Source organism: Perna viridis, chromosome 3, assembly GCF_037379345.1.
Source record: "Perna viridis isolate PV_CMFRI_1.1 ecotype Kerala chromosome 3, ASM3737934v1, whole genome shotgun sequence".
In the NCBI taxonomy this organism is placed as follows: Eukaryota; Metazoa; Mollusca; class Bivalvia; order Mytilida; family Mytilidae; genus Perna; species Perna viridis.
The window spans coordinates 3,977,470-4,005,120 of NC_142447.1; the positions used below are offsets into that span (position 1 = coordinate 3,977,470).

Below are 27,651 nucleotides of genomic sequence, written 5' to 3' on the forward strand. Positions count from 1 at the left end.
CTTGATCCCTGGATTCTTTTGATTTCCGCTAGAATCTTGGTTCCCTTGATTACTATTTCTAATAGCCCACAGGGGATCTGCTCCCACTATCGAATATGAAGCCCGACTATGATATATGAACACGATACACTAGTCATATTAGCCTAATCAACCCCAAAGGGCCCTATGCACTGGTCCGTAGAAATATCGTGTACATTCCGTCAAGGGGAGACAACATTGATTTTGTTTGTCATGATTTTGTAAAGTCATTTCAACATATGCTTTATTTGCGATCAGCTGTGCTTAGATTAGCTAGCTTTCAAAGTAATCTAGACAAGGGATTTTTCAAGAGACCCAGGTAAACCAAAATCTTGTCCATTTCAAAGCTAAAGAACTGTAAACTCGTCTCTAACCTAGCAACATTTTGTTAATCAAGATACTAATCTTGTGACATAATATTACTTCGTGTATTTCTGTTTATTTCTGACAAAAACACGCACACACATACCAACAAAATAGACTATCAATTATACAATTGAACAACAATTTCTGGTGAAGGGAAACATAGTCTTTTCTTTTCCTTCCATTCAGAATGCACCTCCATCAGAAGTATATTGTACATGCATATCCACCATCACAGTGAGCACACATAGGGTGCTACATAATGGTGAAATCTGTAACATCTAAAAAAAAATATGATGAAGGTGAAACCTTTTAACGCTCCCGAAGAAACATTAATAAAAACAAATTTTTTGTCAGCTTTTTTTTGATATGTTATACCTTTAAGTATGGTAAATTTTGTAATTATATATATTTGCCCTAAAGCATTATACTAATTGTCATGGTCTGATATGTCTATTTGCTGAAATGTCCGGCATTCATAAAGAATTATTGGTTTTCGTGGTCTGAAATGTCTTTGGGTCGAATTGTCCGGCACTGGTTAACATTATGGTTCTTAAAATTTGCGAAACGTTTTAAAAGATTTCTTTTATTGTATTTAGTTTCACTGCATTCTGTTTCATTTAGTATACTTTAATTATGTTTTTATTACAATTTGATTAATTTTATCTAATTGTTTTGTTTCAATTCTTTCCTTTATCGATTATTTTTGTTTCGTTTTGGTTTCACAATTTTTATGACCCGAGAATTATGGGTAATATTGATGACGTAATTTTCGTAAACATTCGGGAGCCATACTGCAGAGTATAAGGCCAACCCTATCGTGGAAATATTAGATTGATTTGTATTTAATTATCGAAGCTATTTTCCGAGACTGGTTTGGCGCTCAGTCGCACATACACAAGTATACGCAAATGAAGCTGCCATTGTGCTGTTTTTTAGCTCCTGAAAATGCAGGTACAAACTGGATATTGATGCTTTTTCTTGCCATAAGTATACAGAACCAAGTTGATAATACAACCATAAACACTCCCAATCATACTAAACTAAGGCTAAACTGGTTGTTGTCGAACAGGGTACACAAATTTATCCATGGTAATTTTATTTTCAATCAATGACTGTACCCTGGGCAAATTTATTTTCAGTAATCATACCTTTGATACAGTGCTTTGTCTTGCTAGTACACTTGTTTTAATCATACCACAGAAAATACCGCCCAATTGTTGCATTGGGAATTAACTTGTGAAGATGGTTAGTGATGTTGTTGATGTTTACAATATTACAAAATCATGGCATGGAGAGTAGAACAAGGGGGTCTTAAAGCACATTTGGAGTCCATTGAGACATTCACCTTGTCAACATTATCAGGAAAATGTGACAACAGAAAAATGGGAGGATGGTTTCCATAGTGACAGAGTTAGATTCAGTACAAAGGACAAGTTGCCTGTCCCAAGCAATCCAAATTCCCTGCTCTGGCTTGTATTGAGCAAAAACCTGTCTTAAAGTATCTCTATCTAACACATTTTATGTAAAATAACTTGTGTATAAAGACCACCTGTCTTATGTAATGCATTCTATATAAATTTTACATGTATATTAAAGATCCCCTGTCTTATATGACCATGATTTTGCTCTCCCTTGGCAGGTTACTTAAGACAGGTTTGACTCCCTGTACAGCTTAATTTTTATTTTAATTCTTAGCACAGGTGTTTCATTATTTTTTTGCAATGCAGGTACCTTTGATTTTGTAGGAGGTACTTTTCATCATTTTGTTTAATAGAAATGTATGTAATTTTAAAATTCTGGAGGTACCTTTCAGTAGTTTAGAAGGGTAAAAGTACCTCTTAATGAAAGGCCTGTTTTTAGCATAATTGCTTAACATGTTAATCACGGTTTCAGAAAAAAGTATATAAAAATTTTTTAAAAGGTAATTATACATGTCAAAATCACACTAACAAATGTGTTTTGAGATAAATGTAATTCTGAAAACACTAAAGAATCACTTATAGATTGACTTCTAAATATATTTCCAAAGAATGCACTGGGAAAGACAATTGTAAACACTGTTATGCAGATCCACACTTAAGTAGAATTTAAATGACTCATGACTACATTTGGTATAATCTTGTGGTTTTATTTCCATTTTAATTTTGCAAAAGTACTTACATTTTGTATTTTTTTTTTTAGATTTTTATCAGCTATGGCTAGCCAGTACATCAAAAGCAAAATACCACCAGACACAATTGTTAAATCTGCTGAAGATAAGAGGGTGTATGAAGGAATAGAATTGATAAATGGGATTAAAATCTTACTTATAAGTGACCCCGAAACAGACAAAGCTTCAGCTGCTATGGATGTCAATATTGGTTAGTTAAAAAATGTAAAGCTTTTCTTCAGTGTAGTGGGATGCATATTTAAGTATTTTTGCATTTTGTATAAAATCAGTGTAATGAAATGTGATTTTGCTAAAGTTCTCACCGACTTTGTATGTTAATACATGTAGATATACAAGTAGGTCACTGCAGGCGAAAAAATTATAATAACTTATAAATTTACTTTGAAATAGAAAATCAACTGCAATGAACATTGTTTTAGTATCATTTTCATATCAAGTTTTTTTTTTAAATTAAAAAAAAGTCTATGTACATGTATTAATATGATAATTAATTGGAAAGAGTGAATAACTGAAATATGATCACAAGTGCCGAAGAGCGCCTAGATTTATTAAGTATGCGGAACTTATAGATGTAGATGGATAACATGTAAAATCAGTCAAATATTTTTTTTTTATTTAGGGCATATGAAAGATCCTGCTGAACTTCCAGGACTTGCTCATTTCTGTGAACATATGTTATTTCTTGGGACTGAAAAGGTGATCTGGTTAAATGTGTTTTATATTTGCATGTAGATATACATGTATTTGAATAGAAGAGATTTGTGAAAAAAATTCTCTTTAAATGATTTTACTCAATCATTGATGAGGTCAAAGCTATCATTTATTATGTGTAATGAATAAAAGCAAAACGAAAGAAAAACAAACACAGCCATTCTACCATGAAACATAGTAAAATTCAGTATCTACACCATGTAGTTTTTGTGAATAGTTGTGATATATGTGATATGAACATTGGTATATATGAGGTGCATTGTGAATTTTGTTTGGTTTTTTTTTCTCACAATTTTTTAACAACCATTGAAGTCACCAAAACATAAAAATCTGTCATCAATGGCAATAAAAAACCTCTCCTCTTTTTCTCATTTCAGTTTGAACAAGAAAATGAATATAGTAAAGTAAGTATACATTATTGGGCCAAAGAAGGATAACCCTCTTAAACATTGTGTTGATTTTACTGAAGTAATAATCTGAATGGGACAATATTTATAATTCATATGAGGTATGAAAAAATCTGATTTTCTATATAAGAAAACCCTATGATGACGGCTGTATGTGGCCTTGTCAGCATTATCAGCCAATCAGATATTTTCAAGTGGTATGTCATGGACGATGGGCATTGATTGTGTCATATGTCATATCTAATTTGTGACTTTGCAACATAATAATCCTTCCATTTGAATTTACTTGTGTATAAGATAGAATTTCTCAACTCTTATGTAAAAAGTCCCAGATCTTCAATAGGTACTTGTTGAAGAATGTATTATTCTCTTACACCAATCTTCAAAAAAATTATTTGTTTCAGTTCTTGAATGAACATGGTGGTAGCTCCAATGCCTACACATCATCTGAACATACTAATTATTACTTTGATGTTTCACCAGAACACCTCTCTGGAGCATTAGACAGGTAAGTATTTGAAAACTCATCGTTTTTTATTGATTTATAAATGAAAATTACAAATAAAAAAATAATAATTGTTTATCACTTGAAATTTAAGCTCGAGATAATATATATTGCTGAACTTCATTGACTCAAACTTTGATGGTTCAAACACCTGGATTTTCTCAAATGCAATTCAATGTACCAAAATTTTCTCTTACATAATCAAGGTAAATAACTTCAGATTTCTCAAACACTCCAACTGACTAGTTGGTCCACAGGTTAATGAATCTTAAAGAATAACCCTCATTCTCTTTCACAGTGTTATCAGTTCTTTTTCTCCTTGTAAGGGAGATAAAGGACCTTTAATTTTGTGGAAGAGTTTGACTCAAACTTGTCAGCCATTTTGTCAGCTTGGGTAATAAAAGGTGTGAAAAACTGGAACCCTGTCATTAATCAAAGTGTCATTTTATGTGATTACAGGTAATATTTATGTCATCACTATTAGGTATTTTTAATTTAACAAAAAGTACTGATTGAAGTTCGTGAATGTTCTGAAGACCTCATGATGGAAGCATCAAAGAAAATGAAATGAAAACAAATTACTGACCCATGAACTTGAACTCTGAAAGTATTTAAAAGCAAACACAGTATTTTTGATATCAGCAAATCAACAGAACCTTCAAAAGCTAATAAAAAATATCCTAGAACTAACAAAACATCATAGGAAGTACCAGAAAGTAATTTCTAACAAGTTGAACTCGGACTGGCAATGAAATAAATCTAGAAATCTTTGAACTTCAATTTCTCAAACTCCCGATAACTCAAACACATTTCATTGGTCCCTTGGGGTTCGAGCTACCAAGGTAAGACTGTAATTTTATGGTATAATTGAAGTTAGAAATTAAAAATTTTCTTAGGTTTTCACAATTCTTCTTGTGTCCGTTATTCACTGAGAGTGCAACAGAAAGAGAGGTGAATGCGGTCAACTCAGAGAATGACAAAAATTTACAGAGTGATCCATGGAGGATTCATCAGCTTGAAAAGGCACTAACTGACCCATCACACGATTATGCTAAGTTTGGAACAGGTATGACCTATTTGATTGAAAACGTTTGATAGACCTTTCGTCAACAGGTTGGGAATATGGATGTATATGGTTGTCCTAATGTCCTTCCTTCAATCTCTCTATACATATAATTAAAGAACCTTTCTATAAAATCTTTTCAACCTGAAGCATAAAATAAAGGGTCAAAGTTTATTATGGTGTATGTTGCTTTAGTATTCATTAGTTACCGGTACATGCTTGCGCTTTTTCACTTTAAAATTTTTAAATGCAGGAGTAGTTGTGATCATCCTGTCAACTTCAATATCATAAGTGAAACAGTTTCTTGCTTTTAATACATAAATATATTAGGCACTTTTTCACCAAGGGAGTCACCCGTAAAAGTTTTATTAATGTTTTGTATTAAACTTTATACTTTATCAAGAGACCTGAACAACCACCCATATTCAAAGAATAAAAGTGTCTTCCCCCACACCTTATATGTTTTACTGGAACAGCCCGAAGCTAATTGTATTATGTACCAGTATAAATCTGATATTCATTTATGATGTGCTTAAAAAGGGCTTTAGTCTACAGCTGTAGTTAAACTTCGATAAACATATGATCTATATCATAGACTTACGACTGTCTTATTTCCAATGTGATGAATAAGTTTTACCCGATTCTTCAATTAGATATTTATGAAATCGGTTTGTTTTGAAGTACATGTAACGTTGAAATTGATATCCAAATTTTGACATTCAATTTCAAATGTAAGAGCTTTATGTTCAACACTAATATTATCCATGGTATATGTCTTTATGAAATCAGTAATGCTCATTTATTTTACAAAACTAAATGATAACACCCTAAATAAGATCACTAGTAATGAAAGTTTGACAAGTTTATCATATTAGAAGATTACAATTGAATATACATGTACATAGTTTCAGAATGTGCATTCTTTTGTAGGCAATAAAGATACGTTAGACACAATACCAAAGTCTAAAGGCCTGAATGTCAGGGAGGAACTCTTAAAGTTTCATGGGCAGTATTACTCCTCTAACATTATGGGCATGTGTGTTCTTGGAAAAGGTAAATATTCGAGGTGAAACCTGTCTAAACTGATCCCTGAATAACCTAAAAACCTGTCTAAACCAAACACTTTTTTTAAGTCCCATCATATCAATTTATATGTATTATGAACCTTGGTAAACCAAACACCTGTCTAAAAGAATTTATTTTCCTAAACAGGTTTGGTTTAGACAGGTTTTACTGTAATGCAGCAGTGTGTAAAACATTTAACACAGAATGTGTAACTTTAGTGTGAAGTTTGTTGCAAATAACAGTCACTGTTACTTTACTGTGTACTATAAACTTTCAAAAATGTCTAGCAAAACATACCATGTTCTAAGCTACTATAGCAATTATTAAATTTACCGATCTTTCTTTGCTTTAAAGATGAATTCTGCTTTTTAAATCAGGACCTTACTCTTACAATTTTTTTCTGTAATTTTTTTTATTCTGTATTTGCTTGTGATAATGCTTGACCTTCATTTATTCCCCTTTAGAAACAATTGATGAGTTGGCAGATATGGTCATACCAATGGTAGCCAATGTAGAGAATAAAAATGTTACAGTACCAGAGTGGCAGAACCATCCTGTAACTCAACAACAGATGAAGGTATGGAATTATCAAGTTCAGAAAATAAGTTGTGGAAAATTGATTTTTTGGTAGTTGAATTTACGGTAGATCAAACCTATTACAGGGAGCCTTTATTCTGTTACCTTATAAAATCACACAGAAGTATGTATTTTTAATGATCAAATAGTCTTTGTAAAGGTACCAAAAAATTTCTTAAAATTATTCAAAAATGTTTATGGAAATTTTTGTTTTTTTCATGTTATAAGAAATGATATACCTTAAGATACTTGCAGCCAGGACAGTTGAAGTTAGTCCTTTAATAGGTGTAGACTGTAGAATTGAATATTGGATACGAAGTGATGTCTTGAATTTCGGAAATCTTGAAAAAGTGTGAACTGGTTTTTCTCAGTTGAAAGCTGAAGGCTATATTCTTGTTCTATGTTCTGTTTTTTTTTTTTATATATATTTTACCTGCATCAACGATGGTGAAAACAGGTGTAGTTAGGATCATTTATTCTCTTTTCATTTTAACTTTGTGTACCCCACTGTTCATTAGACTTAGGGTCATTGCTGAAGTAAAAACTATGGTATTGTTGCCTTCTATATGAAACCAAAATTTGAGGACTAGCTTTTGGTATTCAGTTTTCTATGGACAATGTTTTAGCTTCAGCTCTTCAAACCTGTAAATATTGATATTTATTACAGAAAATATCCTACATTGTACCAGTGAAGGATGTCAGAAACCTTTCAATGTCATGGCCAATCATGGATCTCCATCCTTACTACAAATGTAATGTAAGTGTTCTAAAAAGTGAAAATTTCTCCTGTTTTTTTTCGTTTATTTGTGGATTTGATGGAATAAGACCTTTATATTACTCCTAGGCTGTAAGAGGGTAATATATTTTTGTATTTTTTTTCATATGTATGTTTGTGGATTTTGTGGAAAAACACATTTCTATCAATTCTAGGGTGTAGATTGGTAACTTTTACATCTGAAGTCCATTCAAGTAATTTCTTCACTTTTAAACCAATAAGGGAGGGAGGAATTTCTTTTGACTATTTTTGCCTCATAAGAGTGATTAGGGTGTGTTTAACATTGTTCTGAGCAAGAAAAAAATGATAGGGATATGCTTTTTGGGTTTTATATTATTGATAAAGTGTTAAAATGAGCAAATGATGCACCATCAAAAGAGACAGGAAGGGCTTGAGAAATAAGAAATTATATGTAGTTGGCCATAGTTGATGATTTGTGCTTATAGGAGACTATGGACAACTGTTCACACTAACGACTTAGTTTTCAAATAGTCTGGATAGAGCAATAATACATTGTTATTTCTTACAGCCAGGTCATTATCTAGGACATTTAGTTGGCCATGAAGGAAAAGGAAGTTTGTTGTCGGAATTGAAAAACAGAGGTATGATTTCCATTATACTACTTGTACTAAGATTAAAAATTTTTTATTGGCATCATACTTTTATTACCACCATAACCTTGGTTCCTTTGATTACTCTTATTAGAACATTTGTGCAAGCATATTTTATAAAGGTGAACTTAGAATCGAGCAAGCTCGCTACTGTGCAAAAAAAATCAACATTAAAATGCAATTTCCTTCAGAAGATTTACTTTAAAATGAAATTTTCAGGTTGGGTAAACACGTTATGTGGTGGTCAGTCTCCAGGAGCCAATGGTTTTATGTTCTTCAAGGTGGACGTAGATCTGACAGAGGAAGGCCAAGGTAAATGCTTTTATCTTTCAAAGGTCTCAGTATAGTGTTCTTGCCTCAAGTGCAGAAGGTCGTGGATTTGATTTGGGAGCAAGTTCAATTTTCTTTTGATCTGGGTATAACTTGTTTCAATTTTTTAATCAAAATGTTAATTATTGGGCCATCAAATAGGTAAAGGCTTTGTAAGACCTTCATATTGGGCCCCTGATATTTCAAGCATTACTTAAGGAGGTAGACCTAAGGTAATGGACACAACTCATACAAATCATTGAAACGTTTGTATTCAGCATTTTACATCACTCTCGTGTAAGCATTGAAGAAACTTGGATTGATTTCTTTCTGTCTCAAATGAAAGCTTGATAGGCTTTGGTGAAATTGAATATGATACAAACATATCACTGATTTTATGAGTTATGTCCCTTACCCTTGGTCTACCTCCTTAAATAAATGTTATTGACTGCCAACATACTTTATTTGAAACCGGTTTCATATCAGCTATGGACATTTTCCTACCACACCCATTTGGAAACCACATATGTAAAAAAAGGACAAAAAATGACAATTTTTGGTCGGAATATCCAATTTTGGTGGTGTGATACATTGTTCAAGAATTTTTTTAATTAATAGTAATATCTCTTTTGCAACATTTTGTTTGTATAAAACAAACTAGCTGTTTTTGTTAATAACAACTTTTTTTTCTGTGTACTTTCAGAACATGTTGATGATATTATAACTCTTACCTATCAGTATATTAACATGTTACGGAGAGAGGGTCCTAAACAATGGATATTTGACGAGTGCAAGGTAAATTGAACAATAACCTGACAATGCAGTGTTTCAAACTTTATTAAGTGTTTCTTAAATGTCAAGGTTTACCACCTATGTCATGCAATTGTCAAGGTTACTACTGATCCTACCATCAGTCAAATGTCAAGGTTACTACTGATCTTACCGTCAGTCAAATGTCAAGGTTATTACTGATTCTACTGTCACTCAAATGTCAAGGTTACTACTGTTCCTACCGTCACTCAAATGTCAAGGTTACCACCGATCCCATTGTCACTCAAATGTCATGGTTACTACTGATCCTACTATCACTCAACCGGCAAGGTTACCACCAAGCATACTGTCACTCAAATGTCAAGGTTACTACTGATCCTACTGTCACTCAAATGTCAAGGTTACTACTGCTTCTACTGTCAGTCAAATGCCAAGGTTACTACTGATCCTACTGTCACTCAAATGTCAAGGTTACTACTGATCCTACTATCAGTAAATTGTCAAGGTTACTACTAGTCCTGCTGTCAGTAAATTGTCATGGTCAGTTAGTTATATGAGGGGATGATATGCTGTGAAGGTAGACATCTTGGATAAGTGGTACAGTAAAACAATTAATTTTTGTGAGTGTAATAAAACAATTGAGAAAATATCCCCCCACAATATGAAATGCATGTTTTACAGAATGCTATTTGCAAAAGAAAAAGGGGGCAGTATTGAATTGATATCATGAAACACAAAAATCATTTGGGTTTACAATATTTTGGGGATTTTCTCAGTCAAATATTTCAGGTGAGTGTAAACTTTGTGGTCTTTTAAGAATTCTAAAAATGAACAAGGAAATAATTGTGTGCTAGTTATTTTCACAGATATTTTATGACCACAAATGTAGTGAAAATTTTCTTGTTACAATACACCCACATTTGCTTACACTTTTTAAAAAATCTTTTTTTTTTAGCAATATTATAAAGCAGCAACATAAACATACCATTTTATTTGAAGATTTGTTTAAAAGTAATTGGTGAACCACTTTAGTATCTATTTCAGGATTTGAGTGCAATGACATTCAGATTTAAAGGCAAAGAAAAGCCCAGGAATTATACAACACATGTAGCAGGTTTAATACACGTAACAAACTTTATTATTATACTTTATGTTGGTTTAATTACTTTGTGATCTGTTAGATTCTATTTATTTTCATTTAATTTTAATAGGAACAATACAATCAAAAGGTAATGATTGAATATTAATTTTATTGGTACAGGTATCTTAGCTGTGAACCTAAAAGCCTTATAACAAATTAAACCTGTAGCTAAATATTTATTTCTTATCTAAAACCATGTGAACCAAAACATCCATCTTTACCTGACAAACTTTTGTTATTGCAGCTATAATGTTTGTATTCCAGTAACTGAAATCAATACAATGATAGAAAAAAGGAATAGATATGGTGATATACGTCATTCTGCTATATAGATGACGTATTATCTTTAAACAATCCTAATTTCGGGGATTTGATACATCACATATACCCAAAAGAACTTTAGATAAAGGATACTACAGACACTGTGAGGTCAGCCTCATATCTTGACCTACACTTAGAAATCGCTGGTAAAGGACAAACGTGATGACTTTTCATTCAGAATTTTGTCAAATTTCCTTTCATTTGTGGCAACATCCCTTCAGCACCTGCGTATGGAGTGTTCATATCACAACTCATACGTTATGCCAGAGCTTGTCGAAACTATGCAGACTTTTTGTATTGCTTCAGAATTCTAACAAATAGGCTTCTGGAACAGGGTTATGTTGCTACAAGATTGAAGTTATCACTACAGAAGTTTTATGGTCGTCATCATGAACTCATGGATCACCAAGGTGTATCCATCTGCGCCATGAAAACTGATTTGTTCAACGTGTCATAGTTTTCCTTTCCTCTTTTGTCTACCTCAGACTTGACTTTTTATGAACAATTCAGTAGGTGTTTCTAGAAAAGCAGAGGATGCTTACCTACTGGTGCACCTGATCCACGCTCCCAGTTTTTAATGGAGTCCGAGTTGCTCATTTGCTTTTGTTACTTTGTATGTATGATTTTAGTTACTTTATGTTCTTTGTTGTGTATGTCTGTTTTCCATGTCTGGTCTGTCCCATGATTACATTCTTTTCATTACCGCTATAACATTGTTTCCCTTGATTACTCTTTCAAAATAAATAATAATTCAAATAATGACACAGAGACTCATGAATGACCAACATTGATATAAGGGCAAAATCATTCTTTTCTAACCAAGTACCATGCTGCTAATGCAGCAGACAACTTAGTAATAGTGGACAAACTTCTGAAATTGACAAAATTAGATTAAGGCAATCACCAAAAGCATGTTTCATTCTTAAATTATTTGTTGAAAATTTTGAATTTAATCTTGAACTTGATATCATGAAGAAATAAATCATGTGATAATAAACAATGCAGGGCCAAAATTTACTTAAAGATTTCAAAAGACATAAAATGAGATCTTCACTTTATATTGACTGTACTGGAATGCTGTTCAATTAAATCATGCTTTGAAGTCTCTATCTCAGTCTCTATACTATAAGGATTAACTGAATACCTCCCTAAACAAAACATGATCTTCTGAGAAGAGTCAGTAACACTAACCTGACCACAAGTTTGTGACTGGTAACTTTTGGATAGGATTGGCGGAGAATTATGAAAATTTAATTATCTGTGTAGCAAACTAAGTAAAACTTAAGCTCAGGGCTGGTTACATCTTTTAGTGAATTTCCAACAAGTCACTGTATTATTATGCAGAAATTCTGGTTTACTTGTCATGATATAATAACTGTTACATTTCAGTTTTTTTTTTAGTTTTATAATTTCAGACATTAATTTGATATGAACATTTTTGTTTTTCTATCCACAGAAATACAGTATTCCAGAAGTACTCAGTGGTCCATATCTGATGTCAGAGTTTCAACCAGATCTTATTACCATGATTTTAGATAAATTACAGCCTGAATGTATGAGGTAGGGTATTTAGTAATTTAATCCATCTTGTAATTCACACTTATTGGAATTAAATTATGATCAGAGTACTTGATATTCCTAAAGAATCATCTTGGACTCGTCTAATTGTAAAGTTATGCATACCTGGACATGTCCGCATGGCTTTATCAGCTGCATTCTATAAGTGGCAAATTTTGACAAATGAAAAGTAAGTCTAATTTCATAAATCATAATGATTTTAATTGTTAGACTCACCATGATAAAATTCTGAGGAGTACTCTTTAAGATTATCTAATTCTGCAAACTCCACATTCTATGGATATTTCATTTGATTAAGCATGAAACTTTATTCAGTGAATTAGGATGTGTCAGAATTTTTTTTATTACATGTACTTGAAGTATTTTTATTTATTGAGCACTATTTTCATATGCTGGTCTTTTGATGGATATATTATGGTATAGCAAGGCCATCCGTCCATCTGCAGATTCACATGTACTATAACACATAAATGTATTGAGGATTTTATTTGGGTACATTGTTTGTCTTTACGGAAGAAAGATATTAAAATAAGAAGCTTTTTTTGTTTCATTGTTTTTCTGATATTCCCTATCAGAGTTATGTGACTGGGTGGGGGGATGGGGTATCAAATGTTTTTTATATACTGGTTGCTATTTCCAGTTGGTTTTTATATGCCTGTCTAAGATGTGATGTATTTTTATACGCCTGTCTAAGACGGGGACGTATTATGGTATACCGTTGTCCATCCATCTGTCTGTCGTCCACAATTAGGTCAATAACTCATAAACACTATCACCTAATTTTATGAAACTTTAGTGATTTGTTCATATCTATTGACGTAAGCTCCCTTTCGATTTTTATAAATTTTAGATTTATCGTTTTGTGTAATCAATTTTTATACTTAAACAAGGGGGATTTTCAAGTTTCCAGACAGTAACTCAAAAACACATCACCAACTTTTATGAAACTTTGATGAATTGTTCATATCTATTGACATAAGTTCCTTTTCGATTTTTATAAATTTCAGATTGATTGTTTCTGTGTGATGAATTTTTTTACTTTAAAAAGGGAGATTTTCAAGTTTTCGCACAATATCTCAAAAAGACTTTCATCAACTTTTATGAAACTTTGATGAATTGATCATATCTATTGATGTAAGCTCCCTTTCGATTTGTATGAATGTCAAATTTTACATTTCCTTGTTTTGAAGTTTTACTCTTAAAAAAAAAGGTGGAAATGACCAAGGAAATTATATTTGTTGAATAATCGTTGAAAACAGACCATTTGTTATGATGATCGACTAATAAATATCAAAGGTACTTGGTAACCTTGTCAGAAAAGTATGTTTTGAACAAGAAAGAAATGTATCGGTGAAAAATCAAGACAACAAACATAGTTAAACTTGAGGTAGCCTTGATAGTGATAATTTTTTTTTTGGGTGGGGTGGGGGGGAGTATTTGACCGGGCTCACAGTATTTAAAGTTAATCATATAAATTCATTAAAAGCATAAGGACAAGTTAATAGATGGGCGTATCATGTACTTAAAGCGCAGCTCTTTATTGTTTATATGCTTAAAAAAAACTGTTATGGCACAATTGTCTTTGTCCATAGACTTTTAATTTCACACAATAACTTGAGAGTTAGTGTATTGATCTTTATGGTTCCATGAAAAATACAGTTGGGATTGAATTTAAGGGTTATTACTTTAATTGGGAATCAGGGGACAAAATAAAATATTTTACAATAACTTTAGTGAGATTCCTATTTACATTCAGTATTTTAATGGTGGATACTCAGTATTTGATAAATGCAGAATTGCAAATTTTCAATTTTTTAGCCACTTTCATTCTAGTCCAAATCTTACCATGTGTCAAACATTTAATCACAATCCAAATTCAGAGCTGTATCTAGCTTTAATGTTGTGCCTAGTACTTGCCACAAGTGGCCAGAGTTGGATCTCTGTAGTCGAATATTTTATTGTTTTTGTTTTTTTTTATGGATGGTCCAACAAGAATTAATGCCAAACACAATGTCCATTGGTTAAGCTATATTTGATATATTAGATGGGGGATTATACACCAACACAATGAGTTTCTAAGTTCTTTTTCTGGAGAAATAAATTTTTTGGAAATCAGATTTGTAGTCATCAACAAAAGACAACATCAAGCCATTTTGTAATTTATAGAACAGTTTTATGTGAAATAAACAAATAAAATTTTACTGCTATTTAACAGTTGTTTTATCCATCAATGCCGTTTTCTTGCATTTCATAGTTTGTATGAAGAACCATAACTAGCTTCTTATTTTTCTCTCAAAACACGCCGTCCTAATTATAACTTCTTTACCTGTGTGTGTTGGAGCATTAAATACAGAATAACCAGAGTGCCAACCTGTCCGTGGGCCCATTGTCAATTAATTCTTAGCGGGAGTACTACTTAATAATGTTTTGTCAAAACTACAAGAATTTGATTAAACACTTATATTGTAGCAAGATTTCTCTGTTACTTCAACTGCACATACAAGTACTATACTTTATATATTTTCAGGGTTTTTGTAGTTAGCAAGAAATATGAAGGGGAAACAAATTTAAAAGAAGAATGGTATGGTACAGATTACAGTATTGAAGATATTCCAGATTCCAAGATTCAGGTTGGCATTATTTGGGCACAGCAGAGCTAAAAAGCATTTTCTGACTATATGTCTGTTGTCAGATATATGAAAAAAATACTAAAGCAATATACAATGGTCAAAATGAAAATGATATTTGAAATTAAAGCTTTGTCCAGTGCTTACAATATAATTAAAAGGAGTATAATAAAATGTTTGCCTTCCCTTTTTCAGAAAGCTACTCTTTCTCAAGAATTTGTGATCAAATACAGCCAAAAACCAGTGTTTGTTTGGTTTGAGGACTATAACTTATTAAAGTAAAATGTATGTATCTCAATGAAATTTTGTAATACATGTTTTTTTATGCATCAAAGAATTAAAATATGTTACTGATTTATAGATGTGGAAGAAGTGTGGAGAACATGAAAATTTAACTTTACCACAGAAAAATGATTTCATACCAACAGATTTTGAACTGGTTCCTAGGGAAACAGAAGCTGTAAGTTGAATAAATTGTTGCGAGTTGTTCTTAAGTGGAGGATAACCTACCAGTTACCGTAAGCACTGATACAGAAGTGTTTCTACCGATAGCTTGTAAACTCTTACCTTTGAAAACAATATTTAGTATCTTAAATTGTATGTTTCATTTTCGTTTTCCTGTACATGGGAATCCTGACATACATTGAAACCAAAAAAACAATTTGTTTGACATGAACAGGTTGATATACTGGTCTAAACTTAGCGTTCTCTATTAGTTACTTCATTTTATCTATGTACATGTAGTTGTTTTTTTCTATTGTACATGTAATATACATATACTTAAATAGGGATTTCAGGCTTCAAGCATATTGTAACACATTATTATTTTAATTCAGAATTATTTTTGATTAAAGAAAATAAGTAAAAAAAATATTTATGAAACTTATTCCTACTAAATGGGTTGGTCATGCCATCATTGCTTAGTTGGTTGGCAGTGGGGTGGGGGGAGGTAGTAAGTTTTCCTTGCCTATTGTTATCCAACTACCTTACCCCCTAGCCATGCCAGCATGACTAACCCCCTTAGTAAGGGTTAGTTTCTGCAAATTAATCTTTTGGTCATTTTAATATACATGGACAAATGGCATCAGTATTTGAAGAAAGTTGTTTCTCATTGGCTACTATTAAAGAATTTGGGTAAAAAAAAGTTTCTACAATATGCATTTCACCACAATCCAAAAACCAACTGTTTACCATGTAAGACCACCTTATTTTGTACCTGTAAAAGCCCAAACTGTCAATTGTATCATAAATGCATTTACAAATTGGGTGAAGAATGATTCAGTTAAAGGTTTAATCTTGGCTAAGTTTAGAATCATTTAAATGTTTTAGGCTGCTTTGCCTGAGTTAATAAAAGACAGTGCTATGACACAGCTCTGGTTCAAACAAGATGATACATATCTCCTGCCAAAAGCCTGTATAAGCTTTGAATTGATTAGGTAAGTCAGTAGGTCTCCTTCTGTTATAAACCTTTAGTTGAGAAGGTAAGCTCTAAGCTTGTACATTGCAAGTCAGATTATTGGTCTTAGTGGTTGTTTCAAGCTTTTGGAACAGTTTTTAAGTTGAAAGCCAGTCTATTAGTGATTTTCCTTGATCAATCACAATTCTGTTTTTTTGGTTATTTTTTATCATCCTTAGTTTTATCAATAGCTGTTTACAGTATTTAGTTTATTTTGCTACTTGAGGTTGATCTCTTGTCTACTCCTGTTAACCTTGGTGTGGAGTACAAATGTATACTTCTAGTTTAAAAATTTCGAACATTTACTTTTGGGGAAGTTATTTGTAGAAAAAACAAATTATAAGGGAAACTTTTTTTAATCAATTAAAAATCAATTGTTGATTTAACAAAAAGAACTTAAAATTTTTGATACAAAAAGTCAGTGCAATATTTTGTTGTTTTTTTTTCTGAAATTAGTTATTGTATTTCTGAAAATGCAACTTCCAAGTATGGAATTTTTCTAGGTCACAAAGAGCCCAACAACTGTAACTGAATGTACCTATTTCTTATCATTTCTGCCCACTAGGTAACTCAGACCACAATAACTAAAACTAGATGTACCAGTAGCTATTCTTTATCATTTCAGCCCAATAAGTCCCACAGATCCTAACAACTGTTGCTCGATGTACCTATTCCTTATCATTTCAGCCCACTAGGTCCCACATACTCCAAAAAATGTAACTTGATATACCTCTTCCCTATCATTTCAGCCCACTAGGTCCCACAGACCCCAACACTTGTAACTTGATGTACCTATTCCTTATCATTTCAGCCCATTAGGTTGCACAGACACCAACAACTGTACATTGATGTACTTATTCCATATTGTTTCAGCCCACTAGGTCACACAGACCCCAACAATTTCAGCTTTATGTACCTATTCCGTATCATTTCAGCCCACTAGGTCACACATACCCCAACAATTGTAACTTGATGCATCTATTCCTTATCATTTCAGCCCACTTGGTCACACAAACCCCATTCAACTGTAATTAGATGTACTTATTTCTTATCATTTCAGCCCACTAGGACGTACAGACCCCAACAACTGTAACTTGATGTACTTATTCGTATCCCTGTTTAAAGATGCTTTAAATGAGTATGCATATGATGCTGAGTTGGCTGGTTTACATTATGGACTAGAGTGTACTATTTATGGAATGCAGGTAAAACTGATCATGACCAAGTAATCTTACTGTATCATGAATTCCATTGTATCTGTTCCATGGAGATCTATGATTTTTCAACATTACAGTGAATTTTATTAATTTTTGGTACAATAATTTGTCTTTATGAGAAGATGCTGTCCTTTGTTTTTCATTGTTATCCATTTTTTCTTTTCTTAGTTTTTGGACCAAAAATAGGTAAAAGGGGGGGGGGCAACATTCTAACAAGTCAATATATTTGCTACGTTGCTAGTTATAAGTCTGATCAATGCTCTTACTTTATTTAGGTCAGGTGAATAATTCAGGGTCGTTATATGCTCTCGTTTTTTTTTTCAGCTTTCCATTGGTGGATATAATCAAAAACAGAAAGTTTTACTGACGAAAATTCTGGAAAAGATGACAACATTTAAAGTGGATCCCAAGAGATTTGAAATTTTTAAGGAAATGGTATGTTGAACTAAATCTAAATGTGTTTGGAGTTAAAAGCTTCATGAAGTGGCAGTGACTGATAGTTTTAATTTGTTCTGAATAAGCATTTCTGTATATGAATTTGTCAGAACAATTCGAGTGATTGAAATAAAATGTGACTAATTATTGTGTTTCTGGGTTCTGTTGTGCATTAAGGGTTGAAAATTTACAATTTTGCCATTTTTTAAAGATTCTTTCCATGTCTGAATGAATTTAAAGCCGTCAAATCGGCTGAACATTTTTATTTATGCTGATCAACAATTTGCATATGTAAAGTGACTTGTTTAATGAGACATATACTTTAATTCTGTTTGTTATTTTATTGCCTTTACTAATTTTTTCCACATAATTTTAAATGCCACTAAAAGTAGAGCAATCTTACCTCAGCACAACCTGCCTGCAATCCTGAGGTCCTTAACATTATAAACCAATGTGCTCAGGGGAGAAAGGTATTCAAGTCTACAAAACTACCGCTTAAATCATATTAAAATGAAATATTATAAAAGTGTCAATTTTGGAAATACTAGCTTTTGATTTAGTTTGTAAAACCACAGTTCTTTTTTTCAGTACACTAGGGGTTTGAAGAATTTCAGTGCAGAACAGCCTCATCAACATGCTATTTATTACACATCAGTCCTAATGTCTGAGTTTATATGGACTAAAGATGAATTACTACAATGTGTTGATGGTAAGTTAAGTGTTTTATAAAAGACAAAATTGCCATAAATCACTCATTAGGACAGGGAGGCAAGATAAAGGCATAAAATAATTCCTGAAATCCATCACTTTCATTTTATGTTAGACCCATCAGTGAGTGGTATATTGGAATCACCTTGTCCATTCTTTGTCATTCCGTCCATCTGAATTTCTTCACAATTATCTCAACTCCAAATGGATGGATTGATTTCTAATTTGGTATGTGGCTTCATATAGATGAGACATATGTTGTAAGCAAATTTGATGTCTAACAACTTTCACATATGTCCAACTACATGTCATTGCTTAATACAAAACAGGATTAGCTGCTTGATTCCAGGTCCAAAACTGTAATTTTTTGTAGTTTTTACCTCTTAACTTGGAATTGTATTCAGGTTTTACCATAGAGATTAACAGTATTGTAAAGAATTGGAAGTGGTACAGTGCAATCAGTATGATTGAACATATTTTAGAGTTGTTTCCCCTTTCCTACTAAATAATATAGTTTTCTTCTTCTTGTACCTTTTCTTTGATTTTTCAACAGGCTGTTTATGTCTTTTCAGAATTGACAGTTGAAATGCTTGATGCATTTATACCTCAATTGTTGTCCAAGCTGTACATTGAAGGTTTGATATATGGCAATGTCACAAAACAGGTGAGAGTTTAGGCACTAAAATGTTTTGACATATATGATATCCTATTCTAAATCACTGTCTGTCTGTCCATTTGTCCACATGGTTTATAATAACTCAAAGTGGATTGGATAGAATTTAATCATGTAAAGGCATGATGTTTGATTTCATAAAAGTAAGCTTTGTTGAATTTTTATTGTTTTCCAATTTTTACTTCAATGTTATTTGGGGACAAAGGTACTGTAAAGGTATTTATTTTCATGTCATAATTTTCACAATTTTTATGTTGGAGAGAAAAGAGCAAAATATAGCATCCACAAAATTAATTTTTAACACTATAAACTGCTTTTCAGTATTGAAACCAGGAAGTTTGATACTGACCAATTTTTTTACTTGAAAGAATCTGCGAACATTAATATGTTTACAGCACTGTGTCATGTGCTGATGTGCAGCATTTTATTTAAGCAATTTTTGAAAGATTCAAAGGTTTAAGCTAGTTGATTGTTGTGGTTTCATGAATGTTATGTGTTTTAACAGGGTGCCTTAGATATAGTGAACACAATGGAGTCAATACTTACAGAGAAATGTAACACCAAGACCCTGCTACCAAGTCAAACAAAGAGGCTTAGAGAATTACAGTTACCTGATGGTAAAGTTTTATTTTTAGAATTGTAATGTTTACTTCTTTTTTCTATCATATAATTGGTTTAACTGAACTATTTCAAATGCAATAGTTAGAGATGATTTTTTCCCGCTTTTTAGCAGAATTCTGCTAATTGAAATAACGGATTTTACTGTGACAATTCTTTTTTTTTTACTGTTGATTTATTTCTGATTTTACCAATTTCCACTTTGTTTGACGATCTCGTAAAATCATCCCTGAATATTAACCATTCTTTTGTAAATTTGAGTTGAGAAGACAAAGCACATTATTGGCATTTTTCTCCATTCAGACCAATGTATCTGAGTGGGGTGGCATGATTACCTGTGGGATGTTGCTTCTGTGAGCTAGCACATTAAATATCCAGCTCAGCATGTCAGACAAGTACAAAGCAGGGTCTGGTCTATAGTAAAATCTTTTTGGTCCTATAGAATGCATGAAATATCTGCCATAAAATGTTTAACACAATCAATTGATCAATCAATCAGTCCATTCAGTATATGAAGCTGAAAACCAAATGGATTGACTAAATGGAAGAAATAGATAATAACACAAATTTAAATTGAATAACTTGCAGTGTTTAGATTTATTTTTAGATGTCAGTATTTTAATCCATGTTCTGTTGTACTTTACTCTGTAATCTTATAAATCAGTAGATGTAAATCAGGGGCAACATGTTGTTTTTGTTAGTTTGTGTCTCAGCCAATTGTCTTAGAGAAGTTAACAGTAATTGAGTATTCAACTTAGACCTGAGGTTGAGCTTCTCAAGTATTAGAATTTCAAAATGATAGGGGTCATGGAAACAGAAGAGTTTATAATCATGATTATCTAGGATATATTATACTATCGTAATAATAATAATAATAATAATAATACTTTATTTCAATAGTAATACTTTATTACTTTATTTATTTTATAAATGTTAGAAACTTCAAGATTGGTATAGTGGTAGGTTCAAGTAGGCCTATAAAATATTACCGAGAAAGTGTCATTGTTCATGGGGTACTAATTTTCATGGTTTCGTGGGTTTGGTAAACCATGTAATAAAGTTCCCACCAAAAACAAAATCACCCATTCATGTGTATGATGGAGTTGTCAGATCCACGTATTCAAGGATCTACGAACTGTCAATTTTCCCCTGAACCGCAAAAAATTGGTACCTTCACAGTATGCAAAATATTAAATCTGAAGGATATTGTCAGGGTTTATAACAGCTATTGCTTTTAATTACATATCTAGTTGATTTTCTAGTTATTATTATTATTATTAAATCATTTGTGAACCTATAAATCTGCATTTATTTAGTATGATTATCTGCTTTTTTAGGTTCTTCTTTTGTATACCATGAGAAAAATCATGTACACAAGAGTTCTAGCATTGAGATTTATTACCAGTGTGGCCTTCAGGAAACTGTGGCTAATATGCTGCTTGAAATGTTTGTACAGATAATAGCTGAACCATGCTTTGATATTCTCAGGACAAAAGAACAGCTGGGTAAGTTTAGTAGAGAATATCTCATTTTGTTAGAAATGGTTTTATACATGAATGTGTAGCACTACTTAAATTATGAATAAAGGTGAAGCATAAATTTGGAAAATTATTGCATTGTTTTTTAATATTATGAGAATATGATTTGTTTGTAATACCGGTAATTTAAATTCAAAATATGACTGAACTGTTTTTTCTCCCTACCCTCTAAGCTATAAATGCATTTTCTCATAAAATGACAAATTCACAATAGTTAATGTACTTTACCCCTGGTGGTCTAGTGGTAGTGTGTTTGCCTGAAGTGCTAGAGAGTGTGGATTCATTGTTCAGCTGGGTCATTCAAAGGACTTTAAAATTGGTAGTCATTGCTAGTCGACCAAGCACACAGCAATCAGAATAATGTGCCATAGTAGGACAAAGCTGCTTCCAATTTCAAAACTTTTGTGATGATCAAACATTGATCCCAAGACTTCTTCTACTCATAGAATAGTAAGTGGGGCTTTTGAAGACAAGTAAAACACACACGAATAAAAATGTACATACAGTCAAACCTGCCTTAGTATCCACTTGTATTCAGCATCAACCTGTGTTAAGAGACTTTGCTTAAAATATCTCTATGTAGTGCATTCCATGCAAATTAACCTGTATATTACAACCACCTGTATATGACTATGATTTTGTTCTCCATTGGAAGGTGGTTTAAGACTGTTTTGTTTGAAGAATTTTTTGAGCAATTGAATTAAACATATTTTTTATACAGGATACATTGTGTTTAGTGGTGTGAGGAGATCAAATGGAGTCCAAGGTCTGAGGGTTATAATACAATCTGACAGATCCCCTGACTATGTAGAGAGAAGAGTAGAGGCATTCCTAAATAGTATGGATGTAAGTCTAATTATGTAGGCATCAGTTACCATGTTATTGATTCATACATATACAGGTGTTTTTTCTTTGGTGTAGTTTCAGACTTAAGCTTCTCATTGAAAGACAAGAAGAAAGGAACTAGTAAATATTTTGTCGGTTACTTTTGGTAGCATTAATAAGGCCAAGGTTTGATGAATGAAATGTATTGAAAAGGAGGTTGTTTAGTTTCATTGCTTTAAAAATTGAGTCCTGTTGTAGGATGAAATGAAAAGATAAAAAAACACATGCATGATAAAGGGGAGGTAATAGTAGTTTACACATTGAGAAGTCTATAATATGATGTGCTTCACTTGTTTTTTTTTGTTTTTTTTTGCATGTGTAAGTTCAAGATCAGAGTTTATTTTTCTGACGAGTGTTTGTTGTTGTTCATTTTTAGACTATGAATATGGTTTATATATTTTTATGGGCAAATTATTTTAAGGGGTTTTCCTTAAATTTTTCTTTTATGTCGTATGGATTTCTAAATTATGTCTTGTTGCATTGTACAGGGTTATTTGAAAGAAATGGAAGAAGAAGCATTCCAAAAACATTTAAAAGCCTTGGTTACAAAACGTATGGAGAAACCAAAGAAAATCTCTGGTCAAAACAGTAGATACTGGTCTGAAATACTTTCACAACAGTATAACTTTGATAGAGGTAAGCATATTTTTATCTTTCATACTTCTACCTTTAGAAGGTGTTTTATAAAATATTATTGTTGCCTCTGTCCATCCATTTGACTGTCCATATGCTATCCATCCCAACCTTAAAGAAAACAATTGTTTGTATGGATTTGCTATTATTATATAGATAAAAAGGATAGACGACCGGTTTACTCAGAAGTAGCATAATGTATTCTGGTATGGTGATATACCAATTGGTATGTTGGGTTTCTGTGAATAAGCAAATTGAAAATATAACCTGTTGTTGTGACAGATTTAGCCTGTTGTTGTGACAACAAAAATGATATAAAAAATGACTACATGTTTTGGTAGAATGTTCGTCTTGACAGGAGGAATCTCCATTTGTTTCTATTATCTTTTTACTTTTTGTTTTAGAATTATTGAATTTCCAAAAGCCAGATGTGCATTTCCAGTGCTAAAGCTCAGACAGCTGTTTATTTTTATTTTTCTCTGCCAAAAAACTGTGGACCATATTTATTTTTAATTTGTGTTCAAATGGAATGATTAGAAAAAAAACCAGAAATGATTGTGATATATATTATGCAACAGAGATGTCGGAAAAAATTGGAACTTGTGTTATAAAATTGTTAACATTTATTCATTCATTCATTCATTCTTTGAATTCCAATATTATATACTTGAGGTGTATGTAATATAAAAGGGTTGTTCATTATCATGCTCATCTTTGTGGTGCCCAACTATGATATACAAACATACTTTGTTTTTTACAGAAAATGTGGAAGTTGAGTATCTTAAAACTTTGAAGAAAGATGATGTATACAAGTTCTTTAAGGTAATGTATTGTAGCTGGGAAGACAAACATAGATGTTTGAATTGAAAAGGCACTTTTATTTTCAATTGTTTCTCTTTTGAGCCAAATAATTTTTTAAATTATAGAAAAAATATCTCAAAATCATTCTTGACCAATATGATAGTGTGAAATAAAAAATTTTGGGGGAAATTTTATGAAACCTGACATTAATGGTCTTGATGTCAAAAAGACAATGTAATTTAAAATTGTATAATGTCAACAATCTTCATTTGAAAGAGGATTCAGTACAAAAACACCAGGAAAGTGTTGTATTTTTTGCAATGGTTGACACAAGTATAATTAATGTCTGTTGGTTTCTTTTTCAGCAAGGCAATTTACACAAAATCAATATTTTCTGTTACAATTTTTTTCAGGATAGAATAGCTGCTGATGGTCCTTGTAGGAAGAAATTTTCTATTCATATTGTTTCTGATGTTAATGGCACTAGTCCTGATAGCCAAAGCTCAGAGAATCAAACTGAGACTGCTCTAAATGGTGATAATCTTCTGCCAACACCTGATTTACCCCCTGTAAGTACTTATAACTTAGCATTCAATTCACCAATATCATTGTACTTTATTCTTGATGCATGGAACACTATCCCCTCATACATGTTTGATTTTTGCTATTAAGTTGCTTCATAGGTCTATATGATGAAATGTATAATTATTCATTCATATCTGTCTGCTCTTAGGAGATAATCCACATTGAAAATTCAATAGTTTCAATTGTATTTCAGTGTCATTTACAGAGTTATCTCCCTTAATTTTGAATTATACAGTGCATACTGTGTAATTTATATCTCATAAGTGCAAGGCTTATATTAAAAGCCACATGTAACTTTCTGTTTACTATAACATTTTAAACAAAATATCAAAAATAAAAAAATGTAGGGTTTCCAACCATGAATCGCAAAATTTTTATCTAGAGTGCTACTTAAGAACCAAATTTCTAAAAAGTATTATGTCGTATCATTGATTTGAAACTCATGTTAAAAATCTGAAAAAAATGCTTAACTAATTTCTTTTTAATTTTTAGCCTGTTGCTGTGACAAGTGTATCAGAGTTCAAGAGAGATATGGGACTTTATCCACTGCCTAGACCATTTATAGACTTACAGAAAGCTAGATCTAAATTGTGATGTTAACTCTATTTTTATGAAAGAAAAATTTTCTGATGTAATATAATTCTTGATTTTATAAAGCACAATGAATACTAACATGAAATCAGAAAAATCTGTTTGATTATGAAGTTTAAAATATGGAAGTCTTCTTCAATTGTTTCCGCTGGAGACTTTTTATTATTAGAATACTAAAAAATGATTTTTGACAGAGTTATATGTATTTGCCAATAAAATTGTCATTTTATTGAAATTATAATTAATAATTTCTTGGTTCTTAAGGTACAAATAGTCAAATTAATTTTAAGTTTCACCCACTGTCTGACTCTTACAGAAACTGACACATAAACAAAAATGTTTATGTACCATGATACCTAATTATTTTAAAGATTGTAAATAAAAATAAATTTCTGATACAACAAGTAGATTATGTGTGTTTTGTCTTCTTTGTAAGTTTTCTTACTCATGATGCTTCTTTTTTTGCTTGTTCAGCTGCCAGAAAGGAAAGTGAGGTTTTATATGGGCATTTACTTATTTTGTATAACAGGATACCTCACATAAATGGAACTTTATCATTTTGATTTGAGCTTTGCAAATATCTTTTTGAGAACTTTTGTTATCAACCATCTAATCAGAGTGTGTAATTGCCTTACAATGCATTTTCAACCATTTTATTATGTTGTTGTTTGTACAGGGCTGTTCCTGTAAAACATATACTCTACTGGGGGAAGACACTTTTTTGCCTGGTGACTCACCCAAAAAGTAATTATAATTTTCTGTCAAAGTACTTTTATTTGTAGAGATCTATTTTCGTGGATTGCAGACAAATTGTTTGGTCATGGATTCTTAAATTTGTGGTTTAACAATTCCCACAATACAAATAAAAAAAAAATATGTACTTTGTTGGGAATTTAATTTCATGGTTTGAGTCAACCACGAAATCCACAAAATTTGGCACCCCACAAATATAAGTACTTTCACAGTATATGTATTGTCAAGGTTTTTGACAACATTCCATTTGTGAATTAATAAAAGTGCTTTTCCCCACATCATCTATGTTTTACTGGAACAGACCTAAGGAGAATAAATTATACCAGTACATGTTGTCTCTTGGGTAGAACTTAGTACACAGGCAAATGTGCCACACATGGGAATCATATGGTTTGCACCATATGATTATCATATAAATTGAGCACCATGATAATCATATGATTCACTTGACATATGATAATCATATGCTTTCACAAACATATAATTGTCATGTTTTCAACCCAAAATTAACATGATTATCACATGACTATCATATGTTCGATATGATTTTTATGTGATTACCATATGATTATCATATATAGCACATTTGGCTGTGTATGATTATTAGTGAAAGGAGCTTCAAATTTGTTTTTTCTCTTGTTTCTGTTGTCAATGAGAATTGATTGTTACAGATTTTATCATGGCTTCATCTTACTGCTTATATTATTACCTCTGTTAATACCCTCTAACATATATTTGTCAAGAAGGAAGACCCATTCACTTAGAAAATTATATAGGTGCTAACCATTGAAAATTGTTAATGCTGGTGATCTCCCTCTAAATTTTCTCAAAGCCGGAGATTCATAAAGGTTTTGTTTTCATGACATGTTTTATAATGTATTAGCAACAGACCATTTTTTAACTTTAAATCCAATTTCATTGACATGGACATATAAGCCGGAGATCTGATCATTGAATTTTTTTCAGGAAATATAGGTAGGCTGCCCTAGAATCTGGAGACTCAACACCTATGAAATTAATTTTTGTGATTGCCATTATATATTTACTTGGTATTGAACTGTTTCTTGAATCAGTCATTAACAAAAAAAAAAAGAATTCTGGTGCCTTGCATTCAATAATATACTGAACAACTTGTTTGCTGAATTTTATAAGTGGCACTGTTTTTTTTTAATCTGGTAGGCATATCTTATTATATAGATTAGAACATATAACTTTGCTCAAGTGAAACTCAGGTACACCCACAATATGTACATTTCCTTAATAAAACAATAGATTTTTTTAAGTAACAATTTCAGTGTTTTTACCTAAAGAAAATTTAACCTTGGCAATCTCTTTGTAATAAGACCACTAAACATTTCCTTACATTTTTGTTCTATTTAGTTTACTTTTAATAGTACAATGATAAAGGTAATTTCTTCCTTAATTATGCTGTTGGATTTATTATAGTTGTTAGTGATGTCTTTTATCAAGAGATTATTTGACATGAAAAATAAAATGATCACTTCACAGGCTTCTGTTTTTATTCTATACTTACAAGTTACAGTTGACATAGAAATATGTGTTTGCTACTGGTATTATGGAATTGTTACTGACAAGAGTAGGTCAGGTTGCCATGGTTATTACCATAGAACTGTAACTGACAGCAAGAGTAGGTAAGGTTAGCATGGTTATTACATGAGACATAGAATGCAGATCAGTATCGACAGCAGGAATAAATCATGTTGTCATGGTTATTACCAGTGAT

At 31.9% G+C, this 27,651-nt stretch overlaps 1 protein-coding gene across 1 annotated transcript; it reads left to right on the forward strand.

Moving 5' to 3' along the window:
• Nucleotides 1-200: 200 nt before the first annotated feature.
• On the forward strand, nucleotides 201-27,415 carry LOC148620709 (insulin-degrading enzyme-like). The gene is made up of 28 exons (XM_088574443.1): nucleotides 201-337; nucleotides 2,566-2,744; nucleotides 3,174-3,250; nucleotides 3,643-3,669; nucleotides 4,077-4,180; nucleotides 5,074-5,243; nucleotides 6,171-6,293; nucleotides 6,770-6,882; nucleotides 7,549-7,638; nucleotides 8,186-8,258; nucleotides 8,487-8,579; nucleotides 9,280-9,371; nucleotides 10,392-10,472; nucleotides 12,266-12,369; nucleotides 14,915-15,017; nucleotides 15,376-15,474; nucleotides 16,344-16,450; nucleotides 17,531-17,675; nucleotides 18,012-18,122; nucleotides 18,711-18,831; nucleotides 19,403-19,494; nucleotides 20,009-20,120; nucleotides 21,459-21,626; nucleotides 22,381-22,505; nucleotides 23,033-23,180; nucleotides 23,938-23,999; nucleotides 24,392-24,547; nucleotides 25,056-27,415. The coding sequence occupies exons 1-28, from the start codon at nucleotides 258-260 to the stop codon at nucleotides 25,155-25,157; spliced, it is 3,057 nt and encodes a 1,018-aa protein (XP_088430569.1). The 5' UTR covers nucleotides 201-257; the 3' UTR covers nucleotides 25,158-27,415.
• The last annotated feature ends 236 nt before the right edge of the window (nucleotides 27,416-27,651 follow it).

Excerpts from the sequence above, each read along its gene's own strand:
- LOC148620709 (XM_088574443.1), top strand. The coding sequence starts at position 258 with ATGCTTTATTTGCGATCAGCTGTGCTTAGATTAGCTAGCTTTCAAAGT. Across the intron at positions 16,451-17,530 it reads ATAAGCTTTGAATTGATTAG|CCCACTAGGACGTACAGACC; the intron begins GTAAGTCAGTAG and ends TTATCATTTCAG. Across the intron at positions 23,181-23,937 it reads ACAGTATAACTTTGATAGAG|AAAATGTGGAAGTTGAGTAT; the intron begins GTAAGCATATTT and ends TGTTTTTTACAG.